Source organism: Protomyctophum bolini (assembly GCF_963924005.1).
Source record: "Protomyctophum bolini genome assembly, chromosome: 3".
Lineage (NCBI taxonomy): Eukaryota > Metazoa > Chordata > Actinopteri > Myctophiformes > Myctophidae > Protomyctophum > Protomyctophum bolini.
This window is the reverse complement of record NC_137864.1, coordinates 17,915,638-17,933,484: the sequence shown is the minus strand read 5'-3', so window position 1 is coordinate 17,933,484 and position 17,847 is coordinate 17,915,638. Positions and strand designations below refer to the sequence as shown.

Here is a 17,847-nt window from a genome sequence, read left to right as displayed (position 1 = left end):
GTTTTTCATCATTTTTGAGGATTTGAAAAAAATGACGAAATGACAAAAACGATGGGTTATAGCCCATGTTTTTTGAAATTTTGAAAAAAAAAGTTAGCCTCGTTTCTCATCATTTTGGACCATGGGCTATAGCCCATATCGTATGGCATACTATAGCGCGCCGTTTTTCATCATTTTTGAGGATTTAAAAAAAATGACGAAATGACAAAAACGATGGGTTATAGCCCATGTTTTTTGAAATTTTGAAAAAAAAAGTTAGCCTCGTTTCTCATCATTTTGGACCATGGGATATAGCCCATATCGTACGGCATACTATAGCGCGCCGTTTTTCATCATTTTTGAGGATTTAAAAAAAATGACGAAATGACAAAAACGATGGGTTATAGCCCATGTTTTCTGAAATTTTGAAAAAAAAAGTTAGCCTCGTTTCTCATCATTTTGGACCATGGGCTATAGCCCATATCGAACGGCATACTATAGCGCGCCGTTTTTCATCATTTTTGAGGATTTTTAAAAAATGACGAAATGACAAAAACGATGGGTTATAGCCCATGTTTTTTGAAATTTTGAAAAAAAAAGTTAGCCTCGTTTCTCATCATTTTGGACCATGGGATATAGCCCATATCGTACGGCATACTATAGCGCGCCGTTTTTCATCATTTTTGAGGATTTAAAAAAAATGACGAAATGACAAAAACGATGGGTTATAGCCCATGTTTTTTGAAATTTTGAAAAAAAAAGTTAGCCTCGTTTCTCATCATTTTGGACCATGGGCTATAGCCCATATCGTACGGCATACTATAGCGCGCCGTTTTTCATCATTTTTGAGGATTTGAAAAAAATGACGAAATGACAAAAACGATGGGTTATAGCCCATGTTTTTTGAAATTTAAAAAAAAAAAGTTAGCCTCGTTTCTCATCATTTTGGACCATGGGCTATAGCCCATATCGTACGGCGTACTATAGCGCGCCGTTTTTCATCATTTTTGAGGATTTGAAAAAAATGACAAAATGACAAAAACGATGGGTTATAGCCCATGTTTTTTGAAATTTTGAAAAAAAAAAGTTAGCCTCGTTTCTCATCATTTTGGACCATGGGCTATAGCCCATATCGTACGGCATACTATAGCGCGCCGTTTTTCATCATTTTTGAAAAAAAATGTAATAATGAAAACAAAATTTGTATGTCTACTTCGAAGTTATGCACATTTTATGATAGGCCACTCCCATTGCATCTCCCCCACCCCTTTTAGCCAATTGGTCTGAAAGCACATGACCTTCATGCAACATTTCAGTCTTCTACAGCAAATATTGTAGCTGCTAGAGGGACGTTTAGGAAGATTTGACAAAACCGCTGGCGGCCATTTTGAAAAATGGCTGCCACACCCACCAGAATAAGAATTTGGGATGGCCCAATATCCAGTTTCGTTACCAATATATCTGTCAAAACTTCTGCCAAATTTGGCGCTTACGTCATAAAATGAACGATAGGTTAGCTATGCCGCCTCACTATGGAACGAAAATCATTCCGAGACCATGGGCTATAGTCCATGATCTTGGAATGATTAGTCTATTTTTTCAAATCCTCCAAAATGAAAAACGGCATATTGAAAAACGAGGATTTGAAAGAAAGTTCCATGGACTTCTAATATGGACCCCCAACCCCCAACTGACTGCCGAGTGTGACCGTGGGGACTGCCATTTTTGGTGGAAGGAGAAGAGAAAACCAAGAGTACCTTCGGGCTTGTCCCTAAATAGACTTGTAACCCAAATGTAGAGAGTACAAACGCAGTAAAGAACCTGGGGGTTATCATCTCTGAAAAGGCAACAATGAGCAGAAAATGAACCATGTAAATACAACAAATTGAGGGCACCGCAGGGAGTTGAACCCCATTCTGGTAAACCAGTAGTACCACACCAGTGCCTTAGTTTGTTTTGTTGTAATTTACAGGTCCAAAAGCAATCACATTCATAACAATTTGAATCATAATGGACTATAAATGATAGCCATGATTATGTCTTACAATTGAAATCGAGAAGAAGACTAAAGAAAACTCCTCAGACATAAACTAAGAAAATATTTTATTTTTCCGTGCTCATAAAGAGCTGCAAAGTGCTAAAAGTGAAAAGTGCAGCAGAAAACCTTTGGGTCATAGGCCCATCGTCAATGCCTCGCCTACTGACCGGCACGAATTAAGTTTTAGCTGCAAATGGCAGCATAAATAAATCACATCAATACACACCACATAATGTGATGTGAACTGACACGATGAAGCTTCACTCGCACATTATAAAAGACATACATCACATCAATCCACATCACATACCTAACCCTAGCCCTAACCCTAAATTCATCATGTGATGTGGGGATGACGTGATGAAGCCTTACTCACCAATGTGAAATGATACGAGACATAAACACACATCACATACCGGGCCTGTGTTCATATGTGATGTGGGCTTAGATGAAGCTTTATACTCACAAATTGGATCTGATAATATAGCACAAACAATGCTCTTATGACCTAGAGGTTTGCTGCAGGACTTCTCACTTAAAGCACTTGGAGCGCTTTATGAACATGAACAAAACAAAAAGCAGTTGGCCTTAGGTTTGTGGCCAGTCTTTCTAGCCAGTTGTCCCACATTTCTATTTTAAAATCTACATGTTTTCAAAAGAATTGCCCACATTTAAATATACATTACAATTTATGCCATTTGTGGACGATTGACAAATTATACGAGGTGCAAATTATGCAATGGCAGAAGCATTCTTTGGACCCCAGTATTTGTCAGCAATACAGCAACACTATGAACATGAGAACACAACATACATACAACACTGAGGATGACATTAGAACACAAGAGCAATGAACAGAGTGCATGGCGTGCAACGAGCTATCCGCAATTTGTGAAATAATCACATAAAAATATCACATAAATGCACATCACATACCGGCCTGTGTTCATATCTGATGTGAACTGACGTGATGGCGCTTTACCAGCAAATGACACAACGCAAATGACGTGAAACGATACAGCTCCAATCAAATGATTAGAAACTGTATGAGAGACACGACCCGACACACGCACCACATACACTAGTGAAGAACTAGTGATAGATAGGAAAGAAAGAAATGACTTTAAAGAAGCAAAATAGGAAAGAAAGAAATGACTTTAAAGAAGCAAAATGCGATTAAAAACTCTGACCAGAAAAAACAATAACTTTATTAAAGCAAAGAATAGAAGAGAAGATGAAAGGTCGGGGTAGAAACCGTGCATGTTCGATACTAATAGGTTATATTCAATAATGGATGATCTTTGCATCGTGAGCTTGTAGATCAGCTATTTGCTACTTTAGTGTGTGACACTGTAGCATGACCAAGTAAGGAAATTAATTTACAAAAGGTTGAACTATGGAGATACAAGGTTTCTGCCCGACATCAAAAGATAATAAACTACGCCCACTTACCTTCAATATCAGCACTAAACAAAACAAACTAACCAACGAAGAAAATCTGCCATAATTTTCTTCCTGTTAGTTTGGAGAGATCTACAGCATAGAAGGCTGTAAACAGTGTTAAGCAGGCTACATGCTACCATAATGATACCGGAAATAAGTCGCATGACGCCAAATCACATTTTGTACACACAGTACACTAGTGAAGAACTAGGGCAATGGGCAAGGAGAAATAAAAAAAAATACTTTTTTTTATTAAAAGAGAAAGGAAATAGAAATTCTAATAACTCGACACAGAAAACAGCACAGAAAGACTACAACAGAACATACATAATGTGATGTGACGTGACGCGACATCTTTACCCGTAAATTATGTTAAACAATACATAAATCACATTGCGGCATGTGATGTAGAGTGGCATTATACACAGATTACGTGAAACGATACACGGTGCGAATGACAACCTATGGTATGGTAGCATGTAGCATGTAGCCCACTTACACAAGCATCAGGAATCAAAAGGTTCATTACTAACCTTCACTGCCAACAGCACCCAGGAGTGGCAACAGCACTGTACCTTCAATACCGACGTCGCCTTGTCAGCTTCACGTTCTGAAATGACAAGAAAAAAATATATCTATTTAGTTGTCGGCCTACAGGATGACATTTTGTAAGTCATAACAGTCACTGAAAGCTGTGTCACCAATATCTTACTTTATTATTGTCACAAATTGTGATTAAAGCTCCTATAAGCAATAATGTCAATTTTAATGATTTTTATTTCATTCAGCAATGAGTAAAACACACATGATTTAGTCTCTGCGATACATCTAGGGGCCACAATCTGCAGTCAAAGATATTCCTAGAAGCTTTGTCATTGGTCAGAGAAAAAAAAAGAACCCGGTCAAAATGACTGACCAATCAGGAAGTAGACAGGCAAATCGACCAATGACAAAGCTAGGAACATCTTTGAATGCAGATTGTGGCCCCAAGATGTGTCAGAGACAATATTGTTTTACCCATTGCTGGCAGTCTGAATACCAAAGTATATAAGTAATTACATTTGACATATTGCTTATAGCAGCTTTAATGATTCAACCCATTAAACGGCGACTTCACCCCTTTTGCAACCAGAGCTTATTTTAATGATGTTTGGGAGACAAGAAACACTTTCCTGGGTTTTTTATGTGGGTAATCGTCGTTTTTATATATGTAGTATTTCAAAAGTGTCCATGGGCTCCATGATGTCATGGACAATGGGCTCACTTCCTCCCTAGACTACATGTTGTCTCAGTAAGACAGCCCTCCCCTATGCACAAGGAGCAGTGCACCAAAGCATTATGGGAATTGTAGTCTGGGTAGGAAGTGTCCATGAAATCATGGACACATTGAAATACTAAAAACACATAAAAACATATGTAAAATCATATGTATGACAATGAATGGTCAACTTGACATGTAATGGTGACACTGCCCTTGTTTCTACTACAGCCACATGTAATCCAGGTACATACCATGGGGGGGCTTCCGTCGCTCAGTTGAAGATAGCCGGTATTAATAGAGCCGCGTAGGTTGTATGGCACAATACGTCCCGAGCACCGTACGCCTCGTAATCTCAGGGAGCGTTCGTTGACACCGTTATACGTTTCAGCTCAGCCGAGTAGACACTCTATTATCAATACCAGCCATCTCCTGATGACCCCATCCAAGGTCACACATGACACCAAGGTCACATGATTAACCTGCAAGACATAAATAAAAACAACATTACTCTTTATCCAGATTTCATACATTGTAAAATTCATATAATATTTCACTTTATCGTCTACTCAGGCTTATGTGAACACTGCAGACAGCTTTTAAGTTGCTTGATTCAGTATTTAAATATTCATTTTAGCATTTTAACTTAAAAACTGTCTGTAGTGTTCACATAAACCCGAGTAGATAATACAATGACAAAAAGTTAGTTTTTTAAAGTGAATTGTCCCTTTAAGATATTGGTAAAAAAAAATCTAAACTTCAAAATCTACATTATATAACTTGAGTCAAAGTTAAAAGGTTTTGGCATCAAAATGTACTTAAACATTTCAAATGGGACAATCTGCATACTTGGTCATTTTGAACAGAAAAAAACCTTTTGAAAATAGCAGATCTAAAAGCTCACAATGTGTCACATCACATTCACAATGCATTGTGAGCTTGTAGATCAGCCATTTTCACAGACAAGACAATGCTTTTGTTGCGATCAAGGCCCAAGGCCTCAGTCACACATAAGCATATGTTCTGGGCTCTGCCTGCATGTGTTTGATTGCCCCCCAAAATCAAACACAAATGTTTGGTTAGCCCCGCAAGCAGAACCCAAATGTAATAAAGTTTCTGACACTTTGATTACTTTACACATTGGGTCCTGTTTCACGCTGGGCTGCCGCCAGTTACGCACACACAAATACAATGTAAACACGCCATGAGAAACGATTCTGCGCGCTTTTACCATGTTTATTCATGTGTTGACATACGAATGTGCGAACTATAAGTACCTTACATACCATACCGACACATCTCCTGTGTCGCGGAAGCCGTTAAGTATTTTTAATCCATGATTGATTAAAAATGTCGCTTCTTCCTACCTTGTTTATTGACACCTCATTGTACCGCCTATCTGGCTAGCTAGTGGTGCTACAGCTATGACGGAGCAGATCAGAGGCAGGGACGTAGCCCGCAAAGCCAACCGCACATCGGGAGGCGGTACAATAAACGGTAAATAAACAAGAAGAAATCAAAGCGACATTTTTAATCAAACATGGATTAAAAATACTTAACGGCTTCCGCGACACAGGAGATTTTATCAGAGGTATGTAAGGTACTTATAGTTCGCACATCCGTAAGCAAACACAATAAAAAGCGCGGTAATAGCGCGCCGATCGACGAAAGGTTGAGTTTGTTCATATCCGCGTTCCAACAATCGCATTGGAAAATCTTAGCATGGCCAGGAACCCTATATAAAGCGACAATCAAATTTCATAAAAGCTTTATGTAGGGTTCCGAGAGGGGCTAATGTTTGGTCAAAGCATGTGCCTCCCATTGGAAATGCATTGGGGCGGCCATTAAACAGACAAGACAAATGTTTTTTTTGTGTGATCGAGGCCCAAGGCCAAAGAACGAGTCCTATAAAAGGACAAACATTGCTGACATTGTTGTCCATTTAGTGTCACAATAAACAACAGTCTTATAAATACTCTGTTTAAACAATAAACAGTCCTATAAATCATCTTAATGTCTAAACAACAACAGTGCTCAAGGATAAAACCGTGTTTCTCAAACAAACGCTTCTTACCTTGGAACAAACAGCTCTGCTCACAGACAGCATGAAGTGGATCCCAAACCAAACAGCATGCTGGGAAAAAACATGGCCGCTCCTATTTAAATCCAAAGCCCCGCCCACTGGATCCGGTCACCTGTTCAACTAGTCCGTCCGTCATTGGATAATTATTTTTTTCAAATGTTCAAAAAACATGGGTTATTGGAAAAAAAAGTTAGCCTCGTTTCTCATCATTTTGGACCGTGGGCTATAGCCCATATCGTACGGCATACTATGGCACGCCGTTTTTCATCATTTTTGAGGATTTGAACAAATTAAAAAATTAAACATTTCAAAGATTAATTTTCAGCCAAAGCACGATGAAGTAAGATGAACACAGATTCTGCACAGATTATTCAGGAGTTCAGTTAAGTTCTTTCATATTATATTATTTTCTCTTGTCTTCTCTTTGTCATGTCCGACTCTCTGACATGAGAGAGCTCCTCTCTGCAGCTCTGCTCTGTTTGTTCTGATCTGACATGCCCAAGACCCAACAGGTGCTTTAAATGAGGTAATCAGAGCAGGTTTGCCTAATTCAACCTGCCCAGGAACCAGATAGACCACCAAAACACAGCACAGTAGATGGCACTATATCACCATGCATTTACCATATGTACCCCAAATAACATACCTATGAAGTTCACATACATTTTCAGAAAGGTAAGCAATAAAATAGAATATAAACTAGAAATAGAAAATACAAAATACCCATTGCTGGGACAGTTACACAACATACTATATATAGTATACGATGAAATGACCAAAAGTATTTTTTTAATGTGAAATATCCATTCAAATTTGAAATCCTGACAGCCCTATAGGTATAGGTGTAGAGCTGTCCAAAAACAGTACCTGACCCAAGTGTGAGTGCTCATATTACAAAGTTAACTGAAATGTATGAAGATGCCAGTCGAAGGAGCTAAGGAGTAATTATAGTCTTTGGTGGGAGAGTTGGAGTTCCACTGTTAGGGAATATTAAATGCTGATGAATTATCTCATGCCCTCGTCTCACCTGAAATCACTAGTAAGCTACATCTGTTGTGTCTGTAATTAGGCATGTTGTTTAGAGAACAATGAGAAAATGCTTTGATTTGTATGTATGCAAATAGTCCTCTGTATAAAATACATATTTATATACTGTATAGCTTAGCTCAAATGGTATTTAAAGGATGATAAAGGCTGTTCAGTATAAGGACGCCCGGTAGCAGTTTGGGTTGGTGCCCCAGCCTGTGTCTTCTGTGAGGAGGAAGCCCAAAAAACCCTCGGTGAGGCCTCCACGCGCCAGATTGCTGCTCCTCCTAGTTCCGGAGCAACGGATTGGTCTTGCCCTAATGGGACTGATCGAGGGTAGCCACTAGCTGGGACGTAAGTCAGGACTTGATCACCGCGGCTGGGTCACCTGAGTGAGGGGTATGATGTTCGAGAGACCCGAAACGCTGATGACCTTGGGATACATCACTGAGGATATGTCCCAGGTGCATCCATGCGATTATGTTTTAGTTCTATACTTCTGTACAGCATGCCGTACATTGTTGTGTTGAAGTCATTGATGAGTCATACTCTGAGGTGAGGGTGATGACGTTTGTAAACTTCCCTGCAATTTGATCAACATACTGTTGGAAATACAAGTGGCACGAGAGAGAGCAAAAAACAGTATGCTTCATGTTCTCATTTTGGGTCAAACAAGGGTAAATATTCCATTATGACATTGTGATGGCACACGCCACAAGCATGACACCCTGGCCTAGTATTTCACAGAAATTGTAGCATTACAAATATAAGAAGGCACACTTCCACAACCCAAATATATCACTGCCTGTCTTTAATGACAGAGCTTGATTAACATAAAGCCATTATCAAGCCAAACATTCTGCGGAAATAGTAGCTACACTATTCTAATCTACAAGCTCTTTGTGAGCTTGTAGATTGGCTATTTCCCGCAAAGAGTTACCAAAGTACCAAATGCAGATTATTCTGGCTGCAGTACAGAAAAAAACAATCTGTCAAGAACACTGAAGAAAATCGTAATTTGCTACAAAGATTGCGGAATGACACTTTGACCATTTCTCAGATACAAAGGGAAATTATAGCCAGACCATAAAGTGGGCATTATAATTCCTGCTATGCAACTTTGGACATTTCCATTTGATCTCTCTCTCTCTCTCTCGCTCATTCAAACAGTATACTCTCTCTTTTCCCATTGGCCTTGAAGGTGTGCGGCAGTATGGGCAGGTCGGTGTGTGTGCTTGGGTATTACTGAGGTATGTCCCAGAATGGGCTGACAGGAACCCCTGTTGTAGAGACACAAGCCAGGACATGACTATCTAGCAAAAGCCAAAACACCAGTCGACAGCACACAACGTTCTTGTGTTATTGTGAACAAGACAGATTGAATAAGAGAGATTGCATTGTACAGGGTAATTAGCAAGTGTAAACATTTCAACATATACCAAGCACTCACTGGGGCTTAAGGGTGAAGAACTGACTGCAAGTTTGACAGCTGGGACTATTCAAATCATTTTATTTTCAATATTGTGTCGTTTTAATATACGGTTTCATAAGGCACTGTAGGCGATTAGCAACACTAATGTTAGTCATCTTATGCAAGTAGTGTGTTCAAATGACCATTACATGGCTTTCAGCTACAGTCAGACAGTACAGAGACAGTTCCCTTGACAGTGTTTTCTGTGATGTTACTCTTGCTTGGTTTACTGTACATGGTGAATCATGCTGATGAGGTAGCCAAAAGGGGAAGCAAAAACAATGTACTATGGAACCTTTCTGCAATATTTATAAAGCACTGAACGGCAGTAGAAACTGGGATAAAAATATATATTTTGCATAGATTTAATATTGTTTTCACTATATTTGGTAGCACATATCGTTCTGCATTGTTTTAAGCAGCGTACATCATCTCACTATCCCTTGCGAGAATGAATGTTGCATCTCTCTCCACTGAAACCGGCCATGTGATGAATGAACCCAAATCACAGCTATTTAGAAGCTTTCTTTCTCTACGTTTGCCTCATCACTGAAAGGCAGAAACATGAGCCATTAGGAAACAACAGCCTTTTATGGAGTGTAAACCTGTCGAACAGGATACAAGATAGTTACTCATCCCTTTTTTTGTCCTGTATGTATGCAAACCTACAAAAGAACCATGAAAACCTACGCAGATCTGCATGAAAACAGGCCTGTGGAGCCTGTGTAAGACAATCCTCGTGTTAAGCTTGTAGTCGATCTGTTCTTTTTGGCAAGCGACAAACCTCGTGTCCATAGAGATGAGCCTGAAGCCAACGTCACTGGCTTTTCCTTGCAAATTTCAGGCTTGTCTGCTTTGCTGTTGACCACATCCCACCTTTAAACAGTAGTGCTTCGATGAAAACAGATATCCTACCCCTAACAACTGATACAGTAGTGTTTGTAAACAGACATTTATATACACATGTAGTAAATACTGTATATTAAAACACATATAGAAGTAGGCACTTCATTGCTGTACATGGGTTTTATGTCACATTTTCTGATGACCTCTTTGTTGATGAAAAAATAATAAAAACATTTAATCTAAAATGGCCTTTTGTGGAATAATTTCTTAAATTAGTAGGCAAGGCCTAAACTGTCTGGTTATCATGTGTACTAACTAGACTGTGTGGTGATGGAACATTTACTTGAGGATCGATGTTGTTCACCCTTGACTTTATGATAATGTTCTGTCAATCTGAATATTATAGAATTAAGACACCATGACATGCAGGCATGGAATTTATTGTTTTGAGTACAGCTTGGCTATGACACACAGTATCAGTATCAGATACAGTATGATTGTGTAGTGTTACAGTATGTCTCATCCTTGCTTTCTCCACAGAACTACTTGACCATCGACCATCATGTGTTTAATGTACAGTACTCCTCCTAATTGATCTGGAATTCCTCAAGAAAAAAACGTTATTACTCTTTAATGCTTCAATTAAATTATTGCTGCCCTTTATTCTGCTTAGAATGAGATATATCCATCTAAAAGGCACAGACTAACTCTCTCTAGGGCCCTCTATGTCGTATGTGCAGCTTGTCTTTGTCTAACAACATCATACATTTCACTACTTACTGAACATGTCAACAGCAACCCTCGACTATTCTAACTCAATTGTCAGTCATTCTGTTTCGCACATCGGATGGTAGTAGATCAACCAGACTGTCCTCTACTATCACCCCGTTAAGTTTCAGCAGGGGACAGTCGCATATTTCCATAGGTAACGACTCCAAACGGTTCCCCTTGATCTCCAGGCGAACCAACTGGGCCAGGTTCGCCACCCTGGTGCTCAGGGAAGACAAGCGGTTGTTTCCGACGGCTAGCGTCTTGAGCCGTTTACAGGAAAACAACTCCTCTGGTAGTGTGTCCAAGGAGTTGAACGCAGCAGAGAAGAACTGCAGACTCTGCAGGATGCCCACCTCTGCGGGCAGGGTGGTGAGCTGGTTGTGTGAGACGTCGAGGTGCCTCAGCTTGGTGCAGTAGAACAGCCTGGAGGGAAGCTTCCGGAGCTTGTTCCAGCTGATGTCCAGCGTCTCAAGGGAGTGCAACTTGCTGATGTGCTCGGGAATGTAGCTGATGCTGTTGTGCCACAGCCGGAGCGTCACCAGGCGCTGGCAGTGCTGTAGGCTCAGGATCTCCTCCACGGTGGTCAGCTTGTTTTCCTTTAAGTCCAGCTCCTGGAGGTTAGACAGGCTGAAGACGGCGCTGGGGATGCGCTCCAGCTCGCAGGCGACCAGCTCCAGCGCAGCCAAGTTCGTCAGTTTCTTCAGGGTGCTGAAAGCTTGGAGCTTGCCGCCTTCATTATAGATACACAGCCGCTCCAGCTGTGATGCGACATCGCCTACACTGGGTGGAATCTTTGTGAGGTTGCTGCGGAGAGTGAGGATTCGGAGAGCTTTGAGGTCTCTGAGGGAGTCCAGGGTGGCACTTCGGGAGACCTCATTGGACAGAGGGCCCGTCAAATAGAGCTCCTCTAGGCCATGCAAGGTGTACATCCACACAGGGACCTGTTCTAAGCTCTCGAATGCTAGACGTAGAACTTTCAGGCTTTCCTTGAGGTGGGTCATGGCGGCTAGCTGGAGCTTGGCAGGGCAGTGAATCAGCGCAAGCTCCTGAAGGGCAGAGAGTTGTGCCACATTACCTGAGATAGTGACATTCGAGAGGAGCTCCAGTTTGAGCGACTGGACCTCGGGAACCTCAAACACTGTGTCGGGGAGCCCCGGCAACATGAACAGGTGGAGTTCCAAGCGATCACTGGCGTTCTTGGTCAGTCGGGTGCGGAGCTTCTTGGCGGTCCAGTCATGGTTGAGGTTCACCTGACAGAGACGGCTCTCACTGACCTCGGAGAGGAAGACGGCAAATCGCTTGGAATAGAGAGCGTCATACTGGTCACTGAGGTGAAGCAGGAAGGCAAAGTCGTTCTTCACGTCTGGTATGTCATTAATACCCGTTTCCAGCCTCACCTGCTCAAAGGAGTACTCCTTCAAAGGCCGATGGAACAGCCAATAGAGAGTGTAGATGCACAGAAGACCATACACTCCCACAAAGCATATGTAGCAGTAGGCTAACTTAGAGAAAAGATGTGCCTTGTTATGATTACAGCAATAGATATCGAAACCGGTCAGCTCAGGAGGAACTAAACAGCGCACGACAATCTCAATGTTAGGAACTAGTGCTGCGCTGTAGATGGTGATCAAAAGGAACTTGAACACCTTGAGGCAGGTCTGCAGCACATACATGACATAGAGGAGGTCTGCCTCCTCGACGTGAGTTCTGAACTTCTTCACTTTCTCAAACAGAGCCTTAGCCTGCTCTCCCTCTTTCTTATCCAGGACTGAGGTGGCAGGCGTAAGCTCGGGATTCTTCTTGTCCGCGTTGGACTTGACAGAGGAGGCTCGTAACAGCCCTACAGTCTCCTCCTCCGTGGCTGGGCCGTCCTGGACAGATTTTGACATGGTGTTCTTCCTCCAAATAACCATCTTTTCCTCGCCTCTCTCCTCGGAAACCTCACTCAGAGCCCTAGTCGTCCATGGCGAGTCGAAGCACTGTTTGTTGATTGTGACGAAGAGCTCAATTTTAGAAGATGTCCCGGGGAACTTGAACCAGAAACTGCTGGCCACCATGAAGATCATGGTGTGAATGACCACCAGATATGGAAAGTACTTCCCATACCAATGCACGGCCCTCTCATAGCAGTAGTGGTTGACAAACACATACTGGTGAATGTCCAGGTTGTTCTTGCGGCCGACCACTTCCCGGATGATGGGGCTCACAGGTTTGACCAGCGAGTGACTGTGTTCCCATGAATCGTTCTCGCCGTACCCACGGATGTAGCTGCAGTCGATGGCCTCGGGAGTAGGACTCGTGAAGTGGCTGGGCAGGCAGGCGATCTTGTCCTGGGTGAGCTGTGGAAATGGTATCATTTGAGTTGAATTAGCCACATGAACCTTACTGTGTCCCAATTCCGGTACATCTCATACTAAGAACACATTACGTGAAAATAGCCAATCTACAAGCCGACAACGCCTCGCATTATTAAATTGTAGATCGGCTACTTCCGGGGTAGAGATTTGGGGCCCTATCTTGCACCACCCTTATCCCTAAACGTATTTGCCATTTTTTACCATTTTAAAAAACATTTTAAAGTAGTTGAACTAGCCGATCTACATCTACACATTCTGAGCTTGTAGATCAGCTATTTGGACTGTTTTAAAAGGTTTTTTTAAATAGTAAAAAAAATGGCAAATAAGTTTAGGGATAAGGGTTAAAGGCGCAAGATATAGCCCTTGGTGTTGAGGGGAAAAGGAGGGGATAGGGTATGCATCAATGGTACAATTAATTGTTTTACAGCTGAAGAAAAGCAGGGAAGAAAAGAAGGAATTCATGCATGTTGTTCTTTAGTTGATGTCAAGTACTGTGATTGCTTGAATAGGTTCTGAAGTCATTGTGAAAGTACCGGTCAAAATAATTATGTAATAAATTATGGAACAGCACTTAAAGTCTCTTTCAGATTAGCTAAAGTCATTTGTGGATAGCTTTTTTGGGATGGTTAGTTTTGATTGATTGACTTCCTTTTATTCAAATTTTTAAACGGTACAGTATACAGTAAAACACTAAATAATCTTTGTTCCCAGGACTATTGTCCTACTCTATGTATTCAATTAATCAACAATCAGAGCATAAAATATGAACACAATACATGTTATCAAAAAATACAAATAGCTATAATTAAAGGAGGGAAACAAGTAGAAACTGCAGCAGTGTATGTCCCCTCATTTCAAAGGGATTTAATCTACAGTGTATCTCCATCAGTTTTGAAAGAAGCCAGTGGCTCACATCGTTTAATCATGATGTCAGGGCATTCCACATTATGGGGGCAGAGTAATAAAATTGCCCATGTTTGTACTAAAGTTCATATCAGTAGCTATAGTATCAGTCAGGGTGGCTTACGTTTGGACAGGCAAAACTGGTCAATTGTTTTGTTTTCAATGAATAATCTCTGGAACAATGTCAGGTCACTGCTCTATATGTAAAGTGTCTTGAGACAACTTGTTGAAATTTGGCACTATAATCAAATATACCGTATTCAAATTAAATTAAGGCAAGTTTTCTGAGCACGAATGCTCTTATCAGCAAAGTCCTGCTTCACTCACAAAGTTACAGACACCTGTCCAGCAGTCGCGGTTAAATGCTATGCTCGAGGCCACAACAGCAGGTATCGAGGGAGGGCCGGGCGAGTGTTGCTCACTCAGACCCCTTTTCCACCAGTTGGTTCCCAATGGGAACCGGTTCAGTTCTTTTTGGTTCTTAGTCCATGATCCAAAATTGGAACGTTAATTATGAATTGAGTGGGCAAAACTATACCTACTGTTTATTAAATTGTTTATAGGATCAATATAAGGAAATTAATATATAACCCTTCCACAGTAGTATAGCTACTGTGGAAGGGGTCCCAGTCACTTCCTCACGCAAATTGTTCCTGTTGGTTGGGGGAATTGAAACGGCAACCTTCCTCCCACTAATATGCTGCTCTAACCTTTATGCCACCGCTGTCACATCTTTCATTTCCCCGCTCTGACTGTAGCACTCTCATAAATGTTGTAGATTGGCTATTTTTGGTGAAGAGATTTAGTGTAGAGGAAGAAAAGGAGGGAAACAAGAATAAACCCCTGGTGGACACCCGTCAGCATATATTTATAGTTTAAGTGCAGCCAACCAGATCTGTTTGGAAAAGACAAAGCCAAGTGGAATTTCAATTTGTTTGCTTTGTTTAGTTTCTGTTATATTTTAGGTTCAGCTTATCTGAAAACAGTAATTGGGTTGTGAGAGAAATGATTAAGCTGAAAGGTTAATGATCTGAATACACAGAAACTAGGCCAGGAGAGAGAGGTCAGTTACAGATTGTGCTTTTGGCTAACTTGGAGGTCAGGGAGTAGAGAAACAACACAGTGTTGCCACAATGTTGTCATATAAAAAGCCTGAGGTCTCTGGCAGAATGAAGGGCCTTTGTGATCAAGTGTTACCCTATCCACATTGTTCAAAATAGTTGGAGAGACGACTGGTTCTCAACATGTGAGTCGACCACAAGGGTTATTGCAAGTGTGCCCCCAAATGTTTGGCAAAACACTAAGATTTGAAAGTGATGCCAATAAATAAGAACTTGCTAGAACACAATCACTTGATTGATCCTTAAAATAGACATGCCCTGAAAATGCACACAGCCAACCCATCTGACCACTTGACACAGCTGTGTTAAAGAGCTCAGATGCGTGGGCCCACTGGTGGTCCCACAACTTCATGAGTTTCAAGTGGTCCCTGATCCAGAAAATGTTGAGAACCACTGGAAGATATTATAGTGATACAAATGTCACATCGAGGATACAAGGTTATGCTTACAAAGAAGAGGGTATTCTATGTGTCTCACCTGCAAGGTACATCCAAACACTCCAATCATAAGCATGGCCATGCATAAATACTCAGAGAACACGTCCCACCATGGTTTTAGAACCCGGAACTGTGGATTCTGCTCTGAAGCAAAATTACGGAACTCGCCCACTGGGATCATCCTGGACACTGTAAGAGGTGAGGGAAAAGCAATGACCTTGAGTAATACAATTTTAGTGGTGCAACAGTTTATCAAGTGAATCAGTTTAATTGATTATAGGCCTATAACGTTAATCAAATAGTAATTTGATTAAATAAACACTTAATAATCAATTAGGGGGGGGGGGTACAGGGGGGCACCCAAATGTGTCTCTTGCCCACACACTCAAAAGTGACCTCTTGGTCAAGGTCAAGTTTGTTTGTATGTCCCGAACTGGGCAATTCATTTTACAGCACATGATTAAAAGAAAACACTAAAAACACAGTCCACACAGTAAAAAAACATTTTAATCTAAAGTACAACTATAACCAAAGTGCAACCAAGTGCACTACAGCCACCCCTGAAACTAAACAGGTTTAGCCAATATAAAACCGCCCCTGGAAAACACACAAATGTCAAATGAAAATTGGGGAGAAGGGGGTCAAAAGAAAAGCATTGCATCTGCCTACTAGCCTATAGATGCTGCAAATGGAGCTTAAAGGGCATTTCTTTATGCAAATCAATCGAGTCACCATAATTGAAAATGTTCAATTAAGGTGACTTGATTGATTTGCATTAAAAATGTAAGTTTGTAGAATAAGCACAGTTCGAGGAAAGCACAGTTAAATACAGGACTTGTTTACACTGGGGTCGTCCATTTTCAATTAATCAGAGATGACAAAAGGAGGTGGAGTTTTGTGTTTTTATTTACTTAAGGCATGTCTTGTCAGTTGTCATGACTCATGTGGTCTAGCCTGCACTGCAGCCCTTAATCTTGTAGCATATAGGTCACTCTGCTACAATCTATCATCTACTGGTATTGCATCTACCTTTTGGATTAGATCTTGACAGTGGAATTGTGTTGCTAACCCTCTAACTTTTACTTACTAGGGAACAGTTTGGGTGAAAAGATCAGGCTAGTCATCTTAAATCTTTTCAAAGTTATCAGGTTATCGTTCGACAAAAATAACGAAAAGTTATATAGGCCAGGCTACAGCTAGCTATTATTAGGTGATAGAAAATAAAATAATAGTGTACAATGTGCTGTAAAGAGTAGCCTACAGTCTATGGCCCAGCAAAATGTACTGCCTCGCTCTGTAGGCTACAGACCTACAAAGTGGATAAACTAGTTTGACAGCAATAAGGAAGCCAAAAATGGCTTTCATACAGCTGAGGGAATCCGATCTCAAACACGAAAGCTTTATTATATCCCACAGGGAGGAAAATGGAAAAGAGACTATAGCCGGCTACAATAACGAAGGAGCAGGATTCAACTAGATCTATCCTATAATTGCACTTGGCAACGCTAAATACGCTAATAATGAACTTGACATAACTAAAATAGCCAAAATAATAGATGAACATTCCTTCGTCTTTTGAAATATTTGAAATGACTGGCGTTTCATCATCAGACAATCTATCGTTCTAACTTCACACTTCCTCATTACAATCTGACATCAGTGCTTTATTGCGCGTAAATTGCGCTACATGAAGTAATACGTGTATCAAACATAGCCATTACTCAGAGTAATTTACCTTTACAGAAGAAAAAAAACTTTTCGTTGACTTACCTGCGCCTTAAAGCAAAAATCCACAGGTGTCAGGTGGGGTTCATTCTGGTAACGCGAGAGCTCGGGTCGCGTAATGGGTGTTCCATCGTTTTGGTGACAATACAGTGTCCTGTCCTGCCCGTCCTGTTTGGCGACTTAGTTCAAATACGAATACAATACCGTTTCACTCCTAGCTACAGACAGTAGCTACAACACAACAGTACGTTACGTCTGCATGTAGACTCATAGTCATAAACCACAGCTGATTGCAAGGTGAGACATCATCGAGCCTCCTCTTCTAAACACAAGTTTTGACATGACATCACATTCACATCACACGACTTTTTTAGTCACTGACCAAATCC

General features: G+C 41.0%; 1 protein-coding gene across 2 annotated transcripts; it reads right to left on the bottom strand.

Annotated features, from left to right (window-relative positions):
* Positions 1-9,565: 9,565 nt before the first annotated feature.
* On the bottom strand, positions 9,566-17,714 carry LOC308309912 (volume-regulated anion channel subunit LRRC8C). Of its 2 annotated transcripts, none has more exons than XM_080755886.1 (3): positions 17,504-17,714; positions 15,774-15,922; positions 9,566-13,254 (listed from the first exon to the last, which is right to left on the bottom strand). In XM_080755886.1, the coding sequence occupies exons 2-3, from the start codon at positions 15,912-15,914 to the stop codon at positions 10,960-10,962; spliced, it is 2,436 nt and encodes an 811-aa protein (XP_080612012.1). In that variant the 5' UTR covers positions 15,915-15,922; positions 17,504-17,714; the 3' UTR covers positions 9,566-10,959. The 2 variants fall into 2 exon arrangements, with proteins under 2 accessions (XP_080612012.1, XP_080612013.1); XM_080755887.1 differs by lacking the exon at positions 17,504-17,714 and adding an exon at positions 17,469-17,481.
* Between the last annotated feature and the right edge of the window lie 133 nt (positions 17,715-17,847).